General features: G+C 39.5%; 1 protein-coding gene across 7 annotated transcripts in view; it reads left to right on the forward strand.

The window, feature by feature from the left end:
* Window positions 1–18024, forward strand: part of ATP8B4 (ATPase phospholipid transporting 8B4 (putative)) — a 256893-nt gene that overhangs the window by 65091 nt on the left and 173778 nt on the right. For 5 of the 7 annotated variants that reach the window (XR_007133091.1, XM_047766387.1, XM_047766390.1 and 2 more), the window contains exons 4-6: window positions 7877–7990; window positions 10800–10898; window positions 14153–14214. Coding sequence is in view for 5 of the 7 variants with exons in the window: in XM_047766387.1 (XP_047622343.1) it covers window positions 7877–7990; window positions 10800–10898; window positions 14153–14214 (275 nt within the window). In the remaining 2 variants the exon portion in view is untranslated. Of the gene's footprint in view, window positions 1–7876; window positions 7991–9785; window positions 10078–10799; window positions 10899–11815; window positions 11910–14152; window positions 14215–18024 lie in introns of those variants that run through there. The other 2 variants (XM_047766392.1, XM_047766389.1) reach the window with 2 other exon arrangements.

Raw genomic sequence — 18024 nt, forward strand, 5'->3', positions numbered from 1 at the left:
GCTGGAATTTTTTGAAGGTTGCGTGAGATGATGCATGTTCAGTGCTCAGTCCAGTGCTTGGCATATGTCAGGAGACAACCCCTGTTAGCTAGTGTCATTTTATGATACAAGAGACACCATTACACACAAACTAAATTTTCCTTTCTGTGTCTAAGCCTTGGTGACACATGAGTCGTACTCATTTCCTTTGACCATAACAGTGTTGCGTCTTCAACTTGGCCCTCTTAAAACTTTCTAAGTATGCTCCCTACTTGTGAAAAGAGAATCTTTACAATGTTTACTTCCCATATTTGCTTTGTATATCTGTAATTATAATGTTTATGTGTGTATGTATTCATAGAAATGTACATTTGTATGTGTGTGAATACATATGTGCATTAAATATTAGTAACTTTTGAAATCTTTGTTAAAATATGTATGGAAATTCTTAATTTATTTTTCTGATAGCTTGAAGGACTGTTTTGGACATCCCCTGGGGGACAGGTGTTTAGTGGTCTCATAGGTAGGGTCATCTTGAAGGTACATGAAGCAGGCATCTTCTTGTCAGGCAAGGTGTTCCTACTCTGTTGCTCACTGTTTTCTTCATAGCACTGATCACTTACTTAAATTGTGTCATCAGTTTACAAGTTTATCATCTGCTTATTCCTGCCTCTCTTCCTACAACTAAAGTGCAGGGTCAGGTCTTTGCTTATTCATCTCTATAGTTCTGGCTCAATGACGCATTGCATGACACATAGAAGACTCTTAGATGAATGAATAGGTGAACATTGGGGGAAATGTGCCCTCTGCTCTCTCCCTTGCCACAAATGTTTTTGCTCATGGTGGGGAGCCCAGGCACAGGAGAATGTTATGATGATGATGGTGGTATTGGTGATAATGAATGTAACCAGTGTTTATTGATGACTCTCTGTAAAGCCCCTTCTGTGGGTTGAGTGTTATCACCTCTCCATTCCTCCCAACCGTGAATGCTGTGGATTCCTCACTGAGCAACCTTGACTCATACTGAGGAGCTGTGGTTCTGCCTGGTACCAGTGAGGCGCCAGATGTCCAATCTCCAGGCCAGCTTGTCCCATACATGCATTTTTTTTGGGATCTTTGCATAAACATGGGCGTGTCACATATTTCCTGCATGGTGCAAATGCCTTTAGACCACTTCCTTTTTAATGCAAGTAGTCTGTGGACAGTCTCTTTTTTGGTTTTCATTTTATGGTTTAGAGATAATCTCTTCCCTAAAAGTCAGGGCTATTTTTCTCTTTAGAATCCAACTTGTACTATAACAGTACTCTATCTGCTGCCTCTTCTGGTAAGAAAAATAGCCTCTCCCCACCCAAGATCCTGACAGTTACTTTTTATAGCTGTTACAACATAAAAATATTTCATCAAATGTGGGGAGATCTTTTGCTAGTGCTGAAACTTTGGTAATCATTGCGAAAGCTCCTGGGGTTTGGCCTGTGGGATTCATAGACACAGGCAGTGTCCCCAGACAACCGCCAAATGCATTTAGGCTCAGCCGTCCATGACTTACTCTTTAAGGCAAATATAGAAATAAAAGTAAACTATTATATAAAAACACAAACTAATCTTGTGTATATTATTAACCCTCTTACTTGAGATTTGATTTGTTGGGTATAAAAGAAAAATCAACTCAAACTGACTTAAGACAATACTATAAACGGACAGATCATATAACTAAAAAGTCCAGAGGTATGACTAGCCTCAGGAGAAGCTTGGACTGGTTTATTTCTCTGCATTTCTTGGCCCTGCATCTTCAGTGTAAGAATTATTCTTGGCAGCTTCATCCACTCTTGGTTCTGAGATGCTGTTGGTGACCCTTAGGACTACTTGCTTCCTAGGTAGGAATCCAGTAAGAGGGAGAAAGCTTACGTCTCCAGCAAATTCCCAGAACTAATAAAATGACAATTAGTAAGACCTTAATCATGTGACATGTGTCATGTGCTAATCCCTGAATTCAAAGTATATTTAGGAGGATGGGCCATGTAGTTGGTTTAAGCTCATCTGGGCCTGACCCTGGAGTTATGGATGGGAGTTGAGTTTACAGATCACAGGACTAAGAAATTTGGAGCATTGTTACCTGAGGGGAAGGGGAAAATAGTCAAATATCTGTTACATCTGGTATTGAAATAGGACTTGTTTGAGAGCGTTGAGGTTGCTTGATATTTATTTTTTGTAGCTTATGTGTCTTGTACTCTTCAAATATTAGGTTTTGTTTACATTTCTGGTTGTGGTGGCCATTGGTGATATCCATTACTGTTTCTGGCTTTCTGCCTTTTGGACACATGTTACTCTTTTTGGTCAATGAGTTGTGAGCGTGTGGGTTGAAGCATTAAGTTGTAGGTGTGAGACTCTTCAGAGCTTTCTCTTTCCCTCTAGTATTGCAGCTGGAAGCATCTGAGATAGTGGCAGTTCCCTTGTGAGTAACTATGATGAGCAGAGTCCCTCTGCTGGCTCATCCTGGACAAGTAACATGCTTAAAAAATAAACTCTTATTACCTTGAACCATGAAGATTCTGAAATTGTTTGCTACTGTGGCATACTTGGTTTATCTAGCCTAGGACACGGAATTTCCTAAACCCATTGGGTTATTTGAAGGATACTCAACAAAAATCCTCTATTTGTATAATTTTTTCAATTTAGCAAAAATGCTTTTATGTCTGCGATATCATCTTATACCCACTTAGTTGTATACATGTGTAATGAGAAATATTATTAGTTTCATTTTGCCAGTGGAAGCATTGAGGCGGACTCCTCAAATGCTCTGTTTACTGTTTGTTACTTTCTATCTGTTTTGTTTTCTTTTTTTAAATTAATTTTTTTTATTATAGAGTTGTGTCATTTCTCCTGTATAGCATAGTGATCCCGTCATGCGCGCGCGCACACACACACACACACACACACACACACACACACACACACACACACTCTTTCTTTTTCTCATACTCCTTAATGGTCTATCCCAAGAGATTGGATATAGTTCCATGTGCTATATAGCAGGACCTTGTTGCTTATGCATTCTAAATGTAATAGTTTGCATCTACCAGCCCCAAACACCCTATCTATCCCACTTCCTCCTCCATCCCCCTTGGCAGCCACAAGTCTGTTCTCTACATCTGTGAGTCTGCTTCTGTTTTGTAGACAGGTTCATTTGTGCATGTTTTAGATTCCACATGTAAAAGATATCATTGGGTATTTTTTCTTTCTCTTTCTGACTTACTACACTTAGTATGAGAATTTCTAGTTGCATCCATGTCGTTGCAGATGGCATTATTTTGTTCTTTTTTATGGCTGAGTAGTATTCCATTGTATGTGTACCACATCTTCTTTGTTCATCTGTCAATGGCTTTGTTTTCTTAAGCACAGTGATTACACATTAAAATCTCATTATACAAAACAGTGCTTTTCATTTTAATAGTATTTTACTTGGTGGCCCATCTTGAAGAATTTGTCATTTTTTTTACTTTATTCTTCCCCTGCACCAAGTCATTACTGAAAATGTCAAAGGACTTTTGCTGCTTCTGTTGGAAAGCTGAATTAAGGAAGTGGTTAGCTATACTATTTGCCTACCTTGAGCTTTGAGAGGGGCTGAAAGGGAATGTAAGGAAGCTGCGATCGTACATCGGGCAGTAGATATCTGGGTTCTTACTGAGGGGACTGACTCAAGAAGAAAGTGTAGACATCTTGGTAGGAAAGTGGCAGGAGGCTAGAAAGTGTAGACATCTTGGTAGGAAAGTGGCAGGAGGCTAGAAATATAGTGTAGAGGAGAAAGCAAGGGCTGATGGCTCTGAATGCTGAAGAAACACCTGCTTGGTAGTGAATTGGGGAAGCATAGTGGTGAAGAGAGTGGACTCTGGAAGCAGAGCACCACGATTCAAATCCTGGGCCCACCACTCACAAACTGTGCAATCTTGTGTAAACTGCTTAATCTTGCTGTACCTTGGATTTCCCTTCTATGGAGTGGGAATAATAGTACCTATTTCATAAGGAGGCTGTGAGGATAAAATGAGCTATGAAATGTTAAGCTCTTAGAATGATGTATATAATAAGAGCTTGATAAATATCAGCCATTGTTATTATTCATTGCCACCACCCTGGTCTGAGCCTCCTCATCTCTCACCTGGACTAACTGAAAGACCTCCTCATTGGTCTTCTCACACCTATTCTTTGTTATTTCCATCTTTGTTTTTAGCTAGGGTAATCTTTTAAAATTAGAATCTCATCAGATTGCTTAAGACCTTACAATAAAGACTAAGGTCCTTAGTACAGATTGCAAGAAACTTCTCTTTGCAGCTTCGGTTTGTGCTGGGCTCTGAAGTTCAGCCTCATGGTCCCTATTTTAGATCTGTAAGTGTGCTGCCTTCTGCCCACATCAGGACTTTTGAATGAATTTATTTTAAAGGAGCAATGCTTTTTCCTCATTCTGATGTTGCCTTCTAGGTGGAGGGGTCTCTATGGGGGTGACATTTCTCTGTCCACCCTTTTTCTCACTCTGGCCTGTGAGACGTGGAGTTATTTACCTGATGTATCAATCTTGGAAGAATATCTAGGCCTCTTTGGCTCAGTTCTCCCCTCTTCCTCTTGGAAATGAGCTTCCTAGAGGGAGCAGGTGGTCTCTGAAGCTTCTCAAAGGGCAGGCTCCTTCCCACCGCAGGAGAGGCCTGTCCTGGTCCAAGATTGCTTATGACTGGGAGTTAAACCCTTCTCATGTGGGGTCAGTTAATGGGTCCACCTGGATAAAAGCTAAGGCCATGATTTTCAGCCTGATGTCTATCAGCACTAATGCTCTAACATTCCACAGATGTACTCCTTTCCCCTCGGTTTCCTCTTCCTCTCCTCCTCCTTACTTCTGAACTGGGATATTTCTAGTAGTTTTTGGTAAGAAAGTAGTTCTAAGAGGATAGTGGTAAAGATCTTCTGTGCCTTATTATAGAATAAAAGTTGCACTACAATGTGATTGTAAGTCAGTAGGCTGGCTCGATGAAGTGGCTAAATATTAATGTGCCCGGTTTAAAGTTTTACCGATGCTCATATTCTTGAATAGGGCAGTGGAAATGAAAACTATCCCCCTACCCCATAAGGAAAACCAAAGATAAATGGGTGCAGAGATTCTCCAGAAGGGGGAGCCCTCGTTCCTTGTTCCAGTCAGCTGTGAGGGTTCCCATCATCTGTGACTAAGTCACAATAGAACAAGTAGAACAAACACAATCATTGCTCTACATCAATTTAAGCAGAATTATCACTGTCCCCATTGGTGTTATCGCTTTATCCTACACAGTTGACTCCTTACCTGTGTGGAATTCAATTTTGTAGGAGAGTTTCTTTATAATTCCTGCCATGGGTTTTGAAATATTCCAGCAGACATTCTGTCTTGTCCTTTTAGTAAGAAACAGGCTTAACCTCTATTTTAGTTTCAAATGAGAAGGACAATATAAAAAAGAATTAATAATATGTAATCCTTTTGGTTAACTGCTTTTTCTCTTTAGCTTTCCTCTTCCTCATTCGTTTTTCAAATCCCCTTTTTAGAAAAGAAGTGTTATAATGGACAGCTGTCACAGTCTTCCTTCCCAGCCTGGATCTTGGGTAGAGGACTCACTGCAAAACAGTCACTATCAGCTTAAAGACAGTCTTTTGCACAATACTCTGCATCAGACCCACTAAGTTAGAAACGCTTCTCTTCACACCTCTCTTATTGTGCACAGCTGGACACATTGGTTCCTGGTTAATGTTAAAAATGGCCATTTAACAGATGTCAATATGTTCTTTAAACAGGTAGTAGTGATTCCTAGGAGTCGGTGTAGGTTCATTTAAAACAAGCCATATGGATTAACCTCCATTTAAAAATATTACTGGATGGAAATTCTTGAGGCACATTGATTCTGAACATCAGTAAGATCTGTCACTTTAAATTTCTCATGCTGTCTTTCTGGATAAGATAGAGTTAAGCCTCATAGGAGTACAGTTAGGTAGATTTATAAATGGTTAAACAAAACATATTTAATATGTTTTATTTAAATAACTGAAGAGATGTTAATATTAATCTGTGGTGAGGACTCTAGTAGTTTGCCATAGTTCTAATCACATTTTTTGAAGGGTCTTTAGCTCTGTCCTTTTAACGTATTAGTTTTAGATAGCTTTAGAAAACTATGTAAAAGGATTTTTTTTTTTGTCTTTTTGCCATTTCTTGGGCCGCTCCTGCGGCATATGGAGGTTCCCAGGCTAGGGGTCGAATCGGAGCTGTAGCTGCCAGCCTACGCCAGAGCCACAGCAACGCAGGATCCGAGCCGCGTCTGTAACCTACACCACAGCTCACGGCAACGCCGGAACCTTGACCCACTGAGCAAGGGCAGGGATCGAACCCGCAACCTCATGGTTCCTAGTCGGATTCGTTAACCACTGCGCCACGACGGGAACTCCTGTAAAAGGATTTTTTTTTTCTTTTGTCTTTTTTAGGGCTGCACCTGTGGCATGTGGAGGTTCCCAGGCTAGGAGTCTGATCAGAGCTGTTGCTGCCAGCCTACACCAGAGCCAGGGCAACGCCAAATCTGAGCCGCATCTGCAACCTACACCACAGCTCACAGCAATGCCGGATCCTTAACCCACTGAGTGAGGCCAGTGATTGAACCCACAACCTCATGGTTCCTAGTCGGATTCGTTTCTGCTGTGCCACTACGGGGAATTCCTTTGTGTGTGTGTGTGTGTGTGTGTGTGTGTGTGAGTGTAAAAGGAATTTTTGATGACATAAAGCTGGGAGGAATATTTAATACTTTGGGATAGCACACTCAAGATTAATTTTTTTCATTTGGCTTGTATAATAGGAATATGTGGAAGATATTTTAAATCACTATTTAAAAAAACCAATTATGAATGTTTAGGTAGGGGAGCACTGATTTAATAATGATTTTTCAAGAAATGATCTAGAGATTTTAGTTGATAAAAACTCAGTATGAATAAACATTGGGATTAATTGACAAAACGCTAATGGAACTTGAAGCATATTAGTACAAGAATCCAGAACACAGAACATCAATGTCTCTTCTTTGCATGGACCAGTTGAACCAGATTTGTAGAATATATTTGTTTCTGGACATCATGTTTTAAGAGATGAGCAGAGAGGTTGGACTGGATGCAGGAGAGGCTGACCTGGAAGTGTTGTCCATGAAAGAAGTTTCATACAGAATGGCTGAGGGTTCTGGGAATATCTGGATCAGAGTGGAGAAAGTTTAGGGGAGTCCTTGGAGTTATCTCCAAGTGTTTGAAGGTTGTCAACATGGAAAGGTCTTAGACTTGGTTTAGGTGACCCCAGGGACAAAATATGGCGTATGGCAAAAAGTTGTAGGAAGACAGAAATTCCCATCCTGAACTGGAAACAGGCTACCTTGCAAGGTGGTCAGTTTCCTGTCAGAGAGCTTTCAAAGACAGACCTAGGTGCCCCTTGTCAGAGTTCTCCAAAGGGTCATGCTTTGGGAAGGTGAACCAAGTGATCTTAAAGTTCCTTCTAGATTCAGGAGCCCCAGCATGAGCTCAATGTCTGCATGCAGTAGGTTCTCAAGCAATATCTGCCAAATGAATGAATGAATAAGAGTAAAAAAATGTCAGGGGCAGACTTTTGCCCTTGATACTTTTTTTTTTTAAGTCATGGATGATTTTTACAGTAATGAAGAGTAATTTCACCTAGTATCAAGAGCATGTCATCTTGGGAAAACTGAAGGCCTTGGGCTGCATAGAGTTTAAAATTTCCTAGATAACTGGCTTATCTTTCTTGCTCTGGCATAACTCATGCTCAGCCTTGTAAGTTTTAGAGCTCATTCTGATAATGAGCAGTGCTGCACCTCAAACTAATGTGATGCTGTTTCTTTTTCAGGATAACCGTATCCACACATCCAAGTACAATATCCTCACCTTCTTGCCAATTAATTTATTTGAACAGTTCCAAAGAGTGGCAAATGCATATTTCCTTTTCCTTCTGATTTTACAGGTAATGTTTAGGTTGTATTTCTTTATCGTCTATTTGTTAAAAGTATTTGGATAATTGGAAAAACCAAGTTACTTTCCTTAGCTAAACTTCAGGATTAGGTAAAACAAGCCTTATCAGATTTTAAATGTTATTATTGCTGTTTCTCTTCATAAATGTGGGAGGGCTAGGAATGGATAAAACCTAGTACATTCATCATTTTAAACACTGAGGTCATTTAAAAATGCTGTCTTGCCCTTTATTTGAACCAAAGCAGAACCTAAAAATTACTGTTTGTAGCCTCCTTCCTTTATCTGCCTTTCACACTGACAGTGTGGGTATTGCCAGAGTAGAGGCAAAGGGTCCAGCTGAGTAGTCGTTTGTGGAACTTAATTTGGAAAATTTCATTTTTATCTAAGAATAATGACATATTTTACATGTAATAAAATAAATGATGTATGCCATATGTTATTTCACAGTGACTATTTTTTACAGTTTTGAGTGATTCGTTGGTAGTTAATAACCTTTCTTTGTCCTCCCATTTGACTGAAATTTGAGCCTAAATGAAATTTCAGCTTTTATTAACTGATCTTAGGAAGGAAAAGGCATTAATTAAAGAATACACATACGTACAGACAGCTCATGTAAACAGTTGTTTACCTAGTATTTATTTCAGATTAATCAGACTAAACTGGTAGATGTAGGATGTACTGAGCTCTGTGTTAATTATAGGAGGTAAGAACATGGATTAGATATGGGCAGTGTAGATTATAGCTTGAGTAAGCCGCATTTTTTTTCTTTGATAGAATAACTATTTGTATTAAGAATCTTTTGGTTGTAAGTGGCAGAAATCACTTTCTTCTGTTTCCTCAGGCAGGCCTTCTCTACTTGGTAAACTTTGAAAGCTTTAGACTTTTATTTTCCTAGCTTTAATGTGAAAAGGAGGCAGAGGCAGAGGGGGAGAAGGGATGAGGGGGAGGAAGAGAGAACAGGAGAGAGGGAGATGAGAGAGAGAAGACAAAGAGACAGAAAATGAATGAATGAACATGCATTACTTTTTCTGTTGCTCTAGCAAGTCTAGAGATACCTCTGACTGGACCATGCTAAGTTATATTCCTATCCTAAACCAATAACTGTCGCTCAAGAATTTGATGCATGATTGCCTTGACCTAGACCACATGCCAAAGCCAGGGAGCCTGGATGGAATCAGTCCACCAAAAGTACATATTCTAAGTTGAGGGGTGGGGTAGTTCTTTAAGAAATAAGGGTAGAGTTGAAAAGAATTGGATGCTGAACAAGAAAAAAAAAAGCAGTGAATGTACACCTTACAGTTTATCAAAGAGACTCCCCACCCCCATGAATTGATTTTGGTTTCCTAATATAACCCTTTATACCATTCTATAATTTTGAGCTTATTTCTTGAATAGGTTTCTTACTTATGGCCAAAGCTCTTGTTCACAGAATTTTATATTGGGAAGGGATCTTTGGGATGGTTTAGCATAACCTCCTTTATTTCTTCCCATTTTTTTTTCTCCTTTTTCGGGCCTCACCTACAGCAAATGAAGTTTCCAGGCTAGGGATCTAATCAGAGCTGTAGTTGCTGGCCTACACCACAGCCACAGCAATGCCAGATCCAAGCCGCATCTGCAACCTAAACCACAGCCCATGGCAATGCCAGGTCCTCAACCCACTGAGTGAGGCCAGGTATCAAACCTGCATCCTCATGGATCCTAGTTGGGTTTGTTACCGTTGAGCCATGATAGGAATTCCCAACCTCCTTTCTTTTACTGATGAAGACCTGGAGAGGTTAGGTGGGGTATAAAATCTTTTACCAGGCGTTCATGATAGAACTCAGTTTTTCTGCCACTCAGCCCAGAGTTTTTGTTGGTGCTTCAGAGGATTTTGAGTTATTGAAAAAAAATCTTATGTGGAAGCAATTACATAAAATTAGTTTTGTTTAGAGCTGTTTTGATGGGGCCTGATTTCCACACACTGACCAACTCCACCCCATCCTTCCCTACCTGATAGCCCTGAAGTAGCTCTAAAATGAATTCTACTTGAAAACTACTTTTGGAAGAGAGTTGTATCAACTGTCACAGTGTTTCTCTCAGGTGGGTGGCTTTGGAAGTATAGACCCAAGCTATGGAGTCAAGTTGACCTAAGCTCAAGTTTTAGCAGTGTATGTTCTTGGCCCGGTTGTTTGACTTCTCAGTTTCTTACTAATATACTAGAAAAATGATACCTGGGGCTGCAGCCTTTCCTGACCCCACATTGCAGTTTACTATGTATTCTGCATTGTGCACTGGGGGAGCTATTTACATGGACTGTAAATCCTCTGGGTTGTGCAAAACAATTCTGGTACAGAATCTAACTCAGTAAACTTGTTTGAAGATCAAATGACATAATATATAAAAAGTACTTGGCATAGTGTCTGGTGTAAGGTAGGTGCTCAAAGAATCTCTCTTTCGAAATTGGTGAGGAGTTGGTTAAATTGTGAAAAGTTGAAATGAGACGCTGAGAAAAGACAGGTGATGTTTGTCATCCTAGGAAAAGATCAGCATCTGTGAAAGAGTTCAAGAAGCTTATTTCTCAACTTGCTATAAAAATTTAATTTTTTGTCAGGCAGTCTGAAAACTGTTTCGGTAATGCTTCTCTCTATTCTATGCATCTTATATCCGAGTATAAACACTTAAATTATTGAACATTGTTTTGTATTTGTGAAAACAACTGAATATTTCATTAATTTTGATAGTGTTTAAAATTAAATGGCAAAAATTGAAAGCTACATTTACTAAATTTCAAAGCCCTAAATGACTTGAAATATTTGTTTTAGCTGATTCCAGAAATTTCCTCCTTGACATGGTTTACCACCATTGTGCCTTTGGTCCTGGTGGTAACTATGACAGCTGTCAAAGATGCCACAGATGACTATGTAAGTATTTCCCTTTGAGCATTCCTGAGGTCTCAATTTCAATTCTGATCTCTCTCTCAGAAGTAGAAAATTGAGATCCATTTGATTTTTTTTTTTTTTAATTTATGGCCACACCTGTGGCACATGGAAGGTCCTAGGCCATGGATTGAATCTGACCCATAGCTGTGACCTATGCCATAGCTGCAGCAATGTCAGATCCTTTAACCCACTATGCTGGGCCAGGATTGAACCTAGGCCTCTGCAGCAACCCAGGCCTCTGAAGTTGGATTCTTAACCCACTGTACCACAGTGGGAACTCCCATTTGAAATTTTTGTATGGAGCTCTTTTGGCCAATACCATATGAAACTCTTTTGCTGCTTGTTTGATGACTAATATAAGTGTCATAGAACCGGGGCCTTTTTATGATAATGGCAAGGGGGCTTCAATAACTAGACTCACTCCCTTATCTTACACATGAGGAAACTAAAGCCCACAAAGAACTAAGGACTTGCTAATAATTACAAAACCAATTAGTGATAAGACCAAAATTGATACACAAACATGCTTCCATCCAGGGAAGTGTTATTTATCTCATATCTTGAATCTTTGTTTAAGTTGTGGAAATTGGTAGACATGAGGCATTTTCACATCCTCTGCTCATTGTACCAGTAGTTCAAAAATCAGATAGCTTTAGAAGTCAGGCAACTAACATAAATGACTGTAAGACAATAGAGAGTTTTGAAGTCTCCATAATCCAGAGGAAGTCATTCAAATTCAAAGATTTAAAACCCAGTCTTGGGCAAACCAAACATTCTAAATCCAGAGAAGTTCTCACCCTAGGTGACCACCTGTGCCCTAGCCACAATAGCCATCTGTAGGCCAATGACAGACAGGTTTACATCTCTTCTGAGCCCATGCTTGTGATTTCCATTTCTAGTCCATCCAGATACCAAGACCCCTTGAAAAGCATGAGCAGAAATGAGGGTGTGACGCCATCCTGAGACCCAGAGAGTGAGCCACTCAGCTTTCAGGTGGTGAACTGCTTGGTCCTTTCCTATGATGCTAGCTAGTCAATTTAGGGGACTATTTTCAGGTTAGATACAGATGTGACCCAAGTCTTCTTTTGTTTCTACTGCAGTTAATGCTTGAGCATTCTTTTATTTTTGTGATAATATGCGTGTTGGTTTAATAACTGAATGTCTTTTTTTTTTTTTAATCTTTTTAGGGCTGCACTTGAGGCATATAGAGGTTTCCAGGCTAGGGGTCGAATTGGAGCTACAGCTACTGGTTTACACCGCAGCTCATGGCAATGCCAGATCCTTAGCCCACTGAACGAGGCCAGGAATTGAACCTGTGTCCCCATGGATACTAGTCAGATTCATTTCCACTGATCCATGACAGGAGCTCCCACCACGGAATATATTTATACTGCAGGGTCTTGGCAGGAAACAGATGTCACCTTGGAATGGGAGTAGATTAGAGAAAGATTAATAATGAAGGGATTATTAAAAGGGTTGTATATAGGGCAGCAGTGTAGGTGGCAATACTACTTCTAGGCCTGAAGGTGCAAAGGGAGGAAACAATTACCAGACCAGTAGTTGCACTTGAGGGCTGTCTGTAGAGGAAGCAGCTACTGCTCACCGAGTTCAAAAGAAGCCAGGGAATACATACCTTATTTCACTCTCAGCTGGCCCCATGACTTTCTGTCAGTACTACCTCTTGGCCGAGCCTAATCAACTGGCAAAGGGCAGGGATTAAATGTGTCAGCTTCCCCTGGCCAGGGCAGAGTGGAGAATGATGGAGTATAGATATGGAGGTACAAGCAGAGAATATCCGCCCCTGTTAAATTATGTATTCTGACAAAATAATGTTTCCATTTCTATTGTTCTCTCGGTGGAGAGACATTTGCATGCCAATGATAGGCTGAATTACTTTACTCCTCTACCAATATTATGAATTCTTTTTTGGTTAACAAATGCTAAGTATCTTATTTTTCCCTCCTAATATTCATTAACTTATCCCTGGCAATCATTGTAATTATATACACTGGGCATAGCATAATAGAAAAACTGGGATGAATTTGGGAGGAATGTTGCATAAGAGAAGGGCTGGTTGAAACAATTTATGTATTGTGATATTGATATAGTACTACGAGTTTTTTCTTTTTTTTTTTAAAGGAAAAAATAAGAGTCTTCTGTGGCACAACAGAAGTGAATCCAACTAGTATCCATGAGGACGTGGGTTTGATCCCTGGCCTCGCTCAGTGAGTTTAGGATCCAGTGGCACCATGAGCTGTGGTGTAGGTGGCAGATGTGGCTTGGATCTGGCATTGCTGTGGCTCTGGTTCAATCCCTTAGCTGGGGACTTTGATATGCTGCTGGTGTGGCCCTAAAAAGACAAAAGACAAAAAAAAAAGGAAAAAGTAATAACTTGATGATTATAATCTATGAAATCAAAATTTCATATCTCCTGATCCAACCCCCTGGGCATTTGGGGGTTCATTTGGGCATTTAGGCTAAGTGTTTGAAATAACGTCTTATCTCTCTCTTAGTCTGTTACTACTTGGTCTTGACAGTTCATGTACAAAGTCTTACCTGAATGGCTGCTAATTTATAAGTTTAGTGAAGGACTCATAATAGTACATTCTAAGCAATATAAGTTATTTATTTACATTACTGGAATATAAAATAAGAAATAGGATCACTTGGGCATAAAAACATAAATCTACCCCAAGTGTGGTTCAGTATTGTATTTCGATTTTTGTTCTAAATGTTCAGTATTTCATAAGATCACTGTTAACAATTAGCATTTCTGGAGAATAGAAATATATGTTGTTACAAGTAATTGCTTGACTTCAAAGAAATCCATAAAACAGAATGAATGATGTTCCAGTAAAGTATTGAGCACATATGTGAGAGAAATGGAAGCCCCCACTCCTTGGTGAAGACATCAAAATTAATGTATGGTTTTCTCTGGAACTAAGCAGCAGAGTAAAGGGCACATTGTCTTAGAAGTAACTGAAATTGTTTGGGAATTGGAAGAGTGTGTGGCTAGACTTGTCCAGGGGTGACACCCAGAATGAGGTTTAGAAGAAGGGTCTTGATTCAGACTTAAGAGCCCATGGAGCTGGGTCCAAGGTAAGTATAAACCGTGCTCATTTTAGACTGATAGTGATATTGTCCAAACCTGTGAACTCAAAGTATTTTCATGCCACTGTTTGTGTTGACAAAGTATGATTTAACATGTTTTTTTTCACAAACATGTTGATTTTCAGTTTCGCCACAAGAGCGATAATCAAGTGAATAATCGGCAATCTGAAGTGCTCATCGACAGCAAGTAAGAAATATATTCTTGGTGCTATTTTTAAGATTTCTGGTCACAAAACAGGTCTTGACAATTGGTAGCTTTATCTTTTAATCGAACATATGCTTATTTTCCCCTTTATTAAAAAATGCAGTGTAAGGTCTTTGTATATTTATGGCTCTTTTTTAAAAAAATTATTTTCAGCAAATGATTGTGCTACTCAATTTCTACTTCAAATTCCTTGGGAGTTTCCTTTGTGGAACACAGACATGTTGTTGTTATTTCTTCATTTCTAGATCGAATATTATTTAGGACTGGCACATGCATGATGTCTTGTACATAGGAGATGTTTAATAAGTATTTGAATTATCTGACTTGCTAATTTCTGGGACTATTGCTAGAGAAACTTTAACATTACATTGTATTCTTGACCATTGAATTTAGAATGGATTATCCACTGCAACACAGATTGATTTTTTTTTCTTTGTTTTTTGGCTGCCTCACGGCATATGAAATTCCCTGGCCAGGGATCAGATCCAAGGCGAGGTTGTGACCTATGTCACAGCTGTGGCAATGCTGGATGCTCAAACCACTGTGCTGGGCTGGGGATCAAACCTGTGTCCTGGTGCTACAGAGACACTATCTGTCCTGTTGCGCCACAGCAGGAACTCTCACAACACACACACACACACACACACACACACACACACACATTTATAATTAAAGTATGCTTTATTTACAATGTTCTGTCAATTTCTGCTGTATAGCAAAGTGACCCAGTCATATATAAATATACATTCTTTTTTCTCATATTATCTTCCATCATGTTCTATCCAGTCCCTTGTGATAGAACATGATGGAAAACAGAATTTTAATTGCTGTTAAATTCATACGTCAACAAATATTTTTGGGACTGGTTCTTGAATATGAAATGGTTTAAAACATATATTTACACACAAACAACAGCAAAAACACCCCTAGAAAACTTAGCAAAAAGGTAAATTTCAAACCTTCATTTAAATATTTCTTACTCTCTTTGTCCTTTTTATTCTAATAGTAACATCTGGCAAAGTAAATTTGTAACAGCGAACTTTAATCTGACAGTCAATCACATCTGCTGATGATTTTGAAACATTCGGATACTGTGAAGAATGTAGTTTTTAAAGGAAATATCATAAAACAAATTAATTGTGTGAAATGGAAAATTCCAAGAAAATGGATATCCAGAGGGGCTAGGTAGTCTAGACAATAACTAATAGTATTAAAGAAATTAATTTTTTTGTAACTATTGACTGTTAATAGTGTAATGAATACATATAGTTTTTCTTTTATTGGATTATTTTTTAAAATGGTGTTAAATGCACAGTGAAGGAAAATGATCTTAATCTCAAACCACAGTTTTAGAAACAGAGCCTCTGAAAGTGTGATTCTGGCATGTTACGGATAAATCGTAAAGATGCCTGGAACCATGTGGTTCATTTCCATGTCAGCAGATTTTGAATTGTGTCCACTATAGCATGGTGTTTAAAAGCATTAGTTTTATACTCAGAGAGAGACTTGAGTTTAGTCCTGACGTTGAATAATTCCATGGTCTTGAGTAAGTTTTTAAGAGGTGATGACTCTTTGTAAGCTGATGTGGTGTGTAACTTTGAGGTGGACTGTTGCCTATCTTGATTTTCTTTAGCCTTGCAGTTCTGACATTAATATGATCTGACTAATTCCCCAAAGGATGTTTGATAATCAGTTTCATTATTTTGAGATATCATCTCATATGAAGTATGTTAAAAATATGTACAATTACATAATGAATTTGAACTAATGGCCTGAGTATATTTTTTTAATGTCTCTCAAATTACCAGTTAAATTTTGTGGCAATATTTAAGTAGTGCTATTTCAGAGGCTCTGCCTGGAGGCCATGGGAACAATCTATTACCCTAGACACTCAGAAACTTGATGATTATATGTGTCCCACATGTGTTTGCTCTCACCGTTGTTATTATTAGAAGTAGCATTGGTCTTACTTTCTTGTGATTTCTTTTAGCTTTTTTGTCAGTTTCTTATGAGGTAGCATCTCTTTCTACTTTGATATGGAGTGATATTTTGAAAAGCATTGTTGTTGATCCTGTAAAGTTGAAGGGGGAAGCACCTATCAATGGGGATGGAGTATTCTTTACGATTCAGTTAAGAATCAGGCAAGATTTTTCCATTTGTAAGATGACCCACTATTGTGAGCTCTTCTAGGGCAGCCCTCTTTTTTTCTTTTATTATTTCTTTTTAAAGTTTTTTTGGAAGTATAGTTGATTTACAAGGTTGTAATAATTTCTTCTTTACAACAAAGTGATTCAGTCATATATAAACACTTATCCATTGTCCTTCAGATTCTTTTCCCACATAGATGATCACAGTTCCCTGTGCTCTACAGCCGGTCCTCACTGGCCAGTAATTGCATTACTACAGTGTGCATATGCCAATCCCAAACCCCGAGTCCATCCTTCCCACACATCCACCTGACCCCTTTGGTAACCACAGATTTTTCAGTCTGTGAGTCTCTTTCTATTCTGCAAATAAGTTCATTTGTATCCTTTTTTTAAGATTCCACATATAAGTGATATTATATGATGTTGTCTGTCACTGTGTGACTAACTTCATTTAGTATGATAGTTAGGGCATCTCTCTTGATCGTGTCTGTGTCCCTTGAGCCTAGTTCAGTATCTGCTGAATTTTCAAACTGAGAAGTAACAAATATTCTTCCTGAGAGGGCAGTCTACCAGAGGAGCTTGATCTGTAAAACTTTGCTGAGTCCCATTCCTAGCCAATTCCAGTGCCTGGGGTTGTGACCTTCACAGAATTTACTCAGTCTATGGGGACCGGCTTTTCACTTCTTGGAATTTGAGGAGCTGGAGGGATCAAATGGGCTTAGATTTGAGATAGCCCAGAGAGCTTCGAGTCTTCCTTCGGGGCTGGTGGTTGCCAAGGATGCTGTTAGGGGTCTGTCCAGACCACTGCTCTCTTCCTGTGCTCACCTGCAGGCCCTGTCAGCATTTCCTCAAAGTGCTTGCACCTGCTACTTTCTTCATAGCACTGCCCTTGGACTGCTGGAACCAATGACCAACTTGTGCAAGAATAAGAAAGAGCAATGCCCCTGCCTCAAGTTGGACAAACTCTGAGGTGTAATGTACAGTCCAAGTGCTTGTTGAAATCAGACTGAGCCTGGGACTCTGCCTGCAGTCATACCTTACATGGCTTCTTCCTCTTCCATGGGTTGCTTCTCATCTTCCTTACCAGTTTTTCCCAGAAGTGCTTTCCTAATGAACTACTTGCATATGAATCCTCATCTCAGGATCTGCTTCTAGAGAAGGAGATCTAAGACAGTAGTTAATGCATACTTAATCCCATGAATTAATGTCAATGGAAAGTGCTTTGGGGTTTGTATTGGGCATGTGTGGGTCATGATGCAGGAATAAAGTAAAAAGCGTGAAAGGGATCAGAGGAGTCCAGATGTTGCTGAAGGTGGGTGTCACACTGGGGTGGGTAATCTAGGCACTTGGACTTCCCTGTTTGCTTCTGGCAGAGGGCTTGGATTGAGGTTCGTTCTGGGGCAGGAGCCATCATCCGCTTGTCCCGGAGGGAGGGGAGGCATGTCAGCCTTGAGGAGGAGATCCCTGAGGGGAGGTACTATGAAAGCACCAGTCAGGAAACCTGGTCTATGTAAGTGATCACTGTGTGACTCTGGGCAGTTAACTTTCTTTCTGGCCTTCAGCTCTCCCATCTCCTGTTCTCAGAAGCGAGGAACTACATTCACTTTCAACACATATTTATTGAGCAACTTCCACCTGTGGGCTC

This window comes from Phacochoerus africanus, chromosome 2, assembly GCF_016906955.1.
Source record: "Phacochoerus africanus isolate WHEZ1 chromosome 2, ROS_Pafr_v1, whole genome shotgun sequence".
NCBI lineage: Eukaryota > Metazoa > Chordata > Mammalia > Artiodactyla > Suidae > Phacochoerus > Phacochoerus africanus.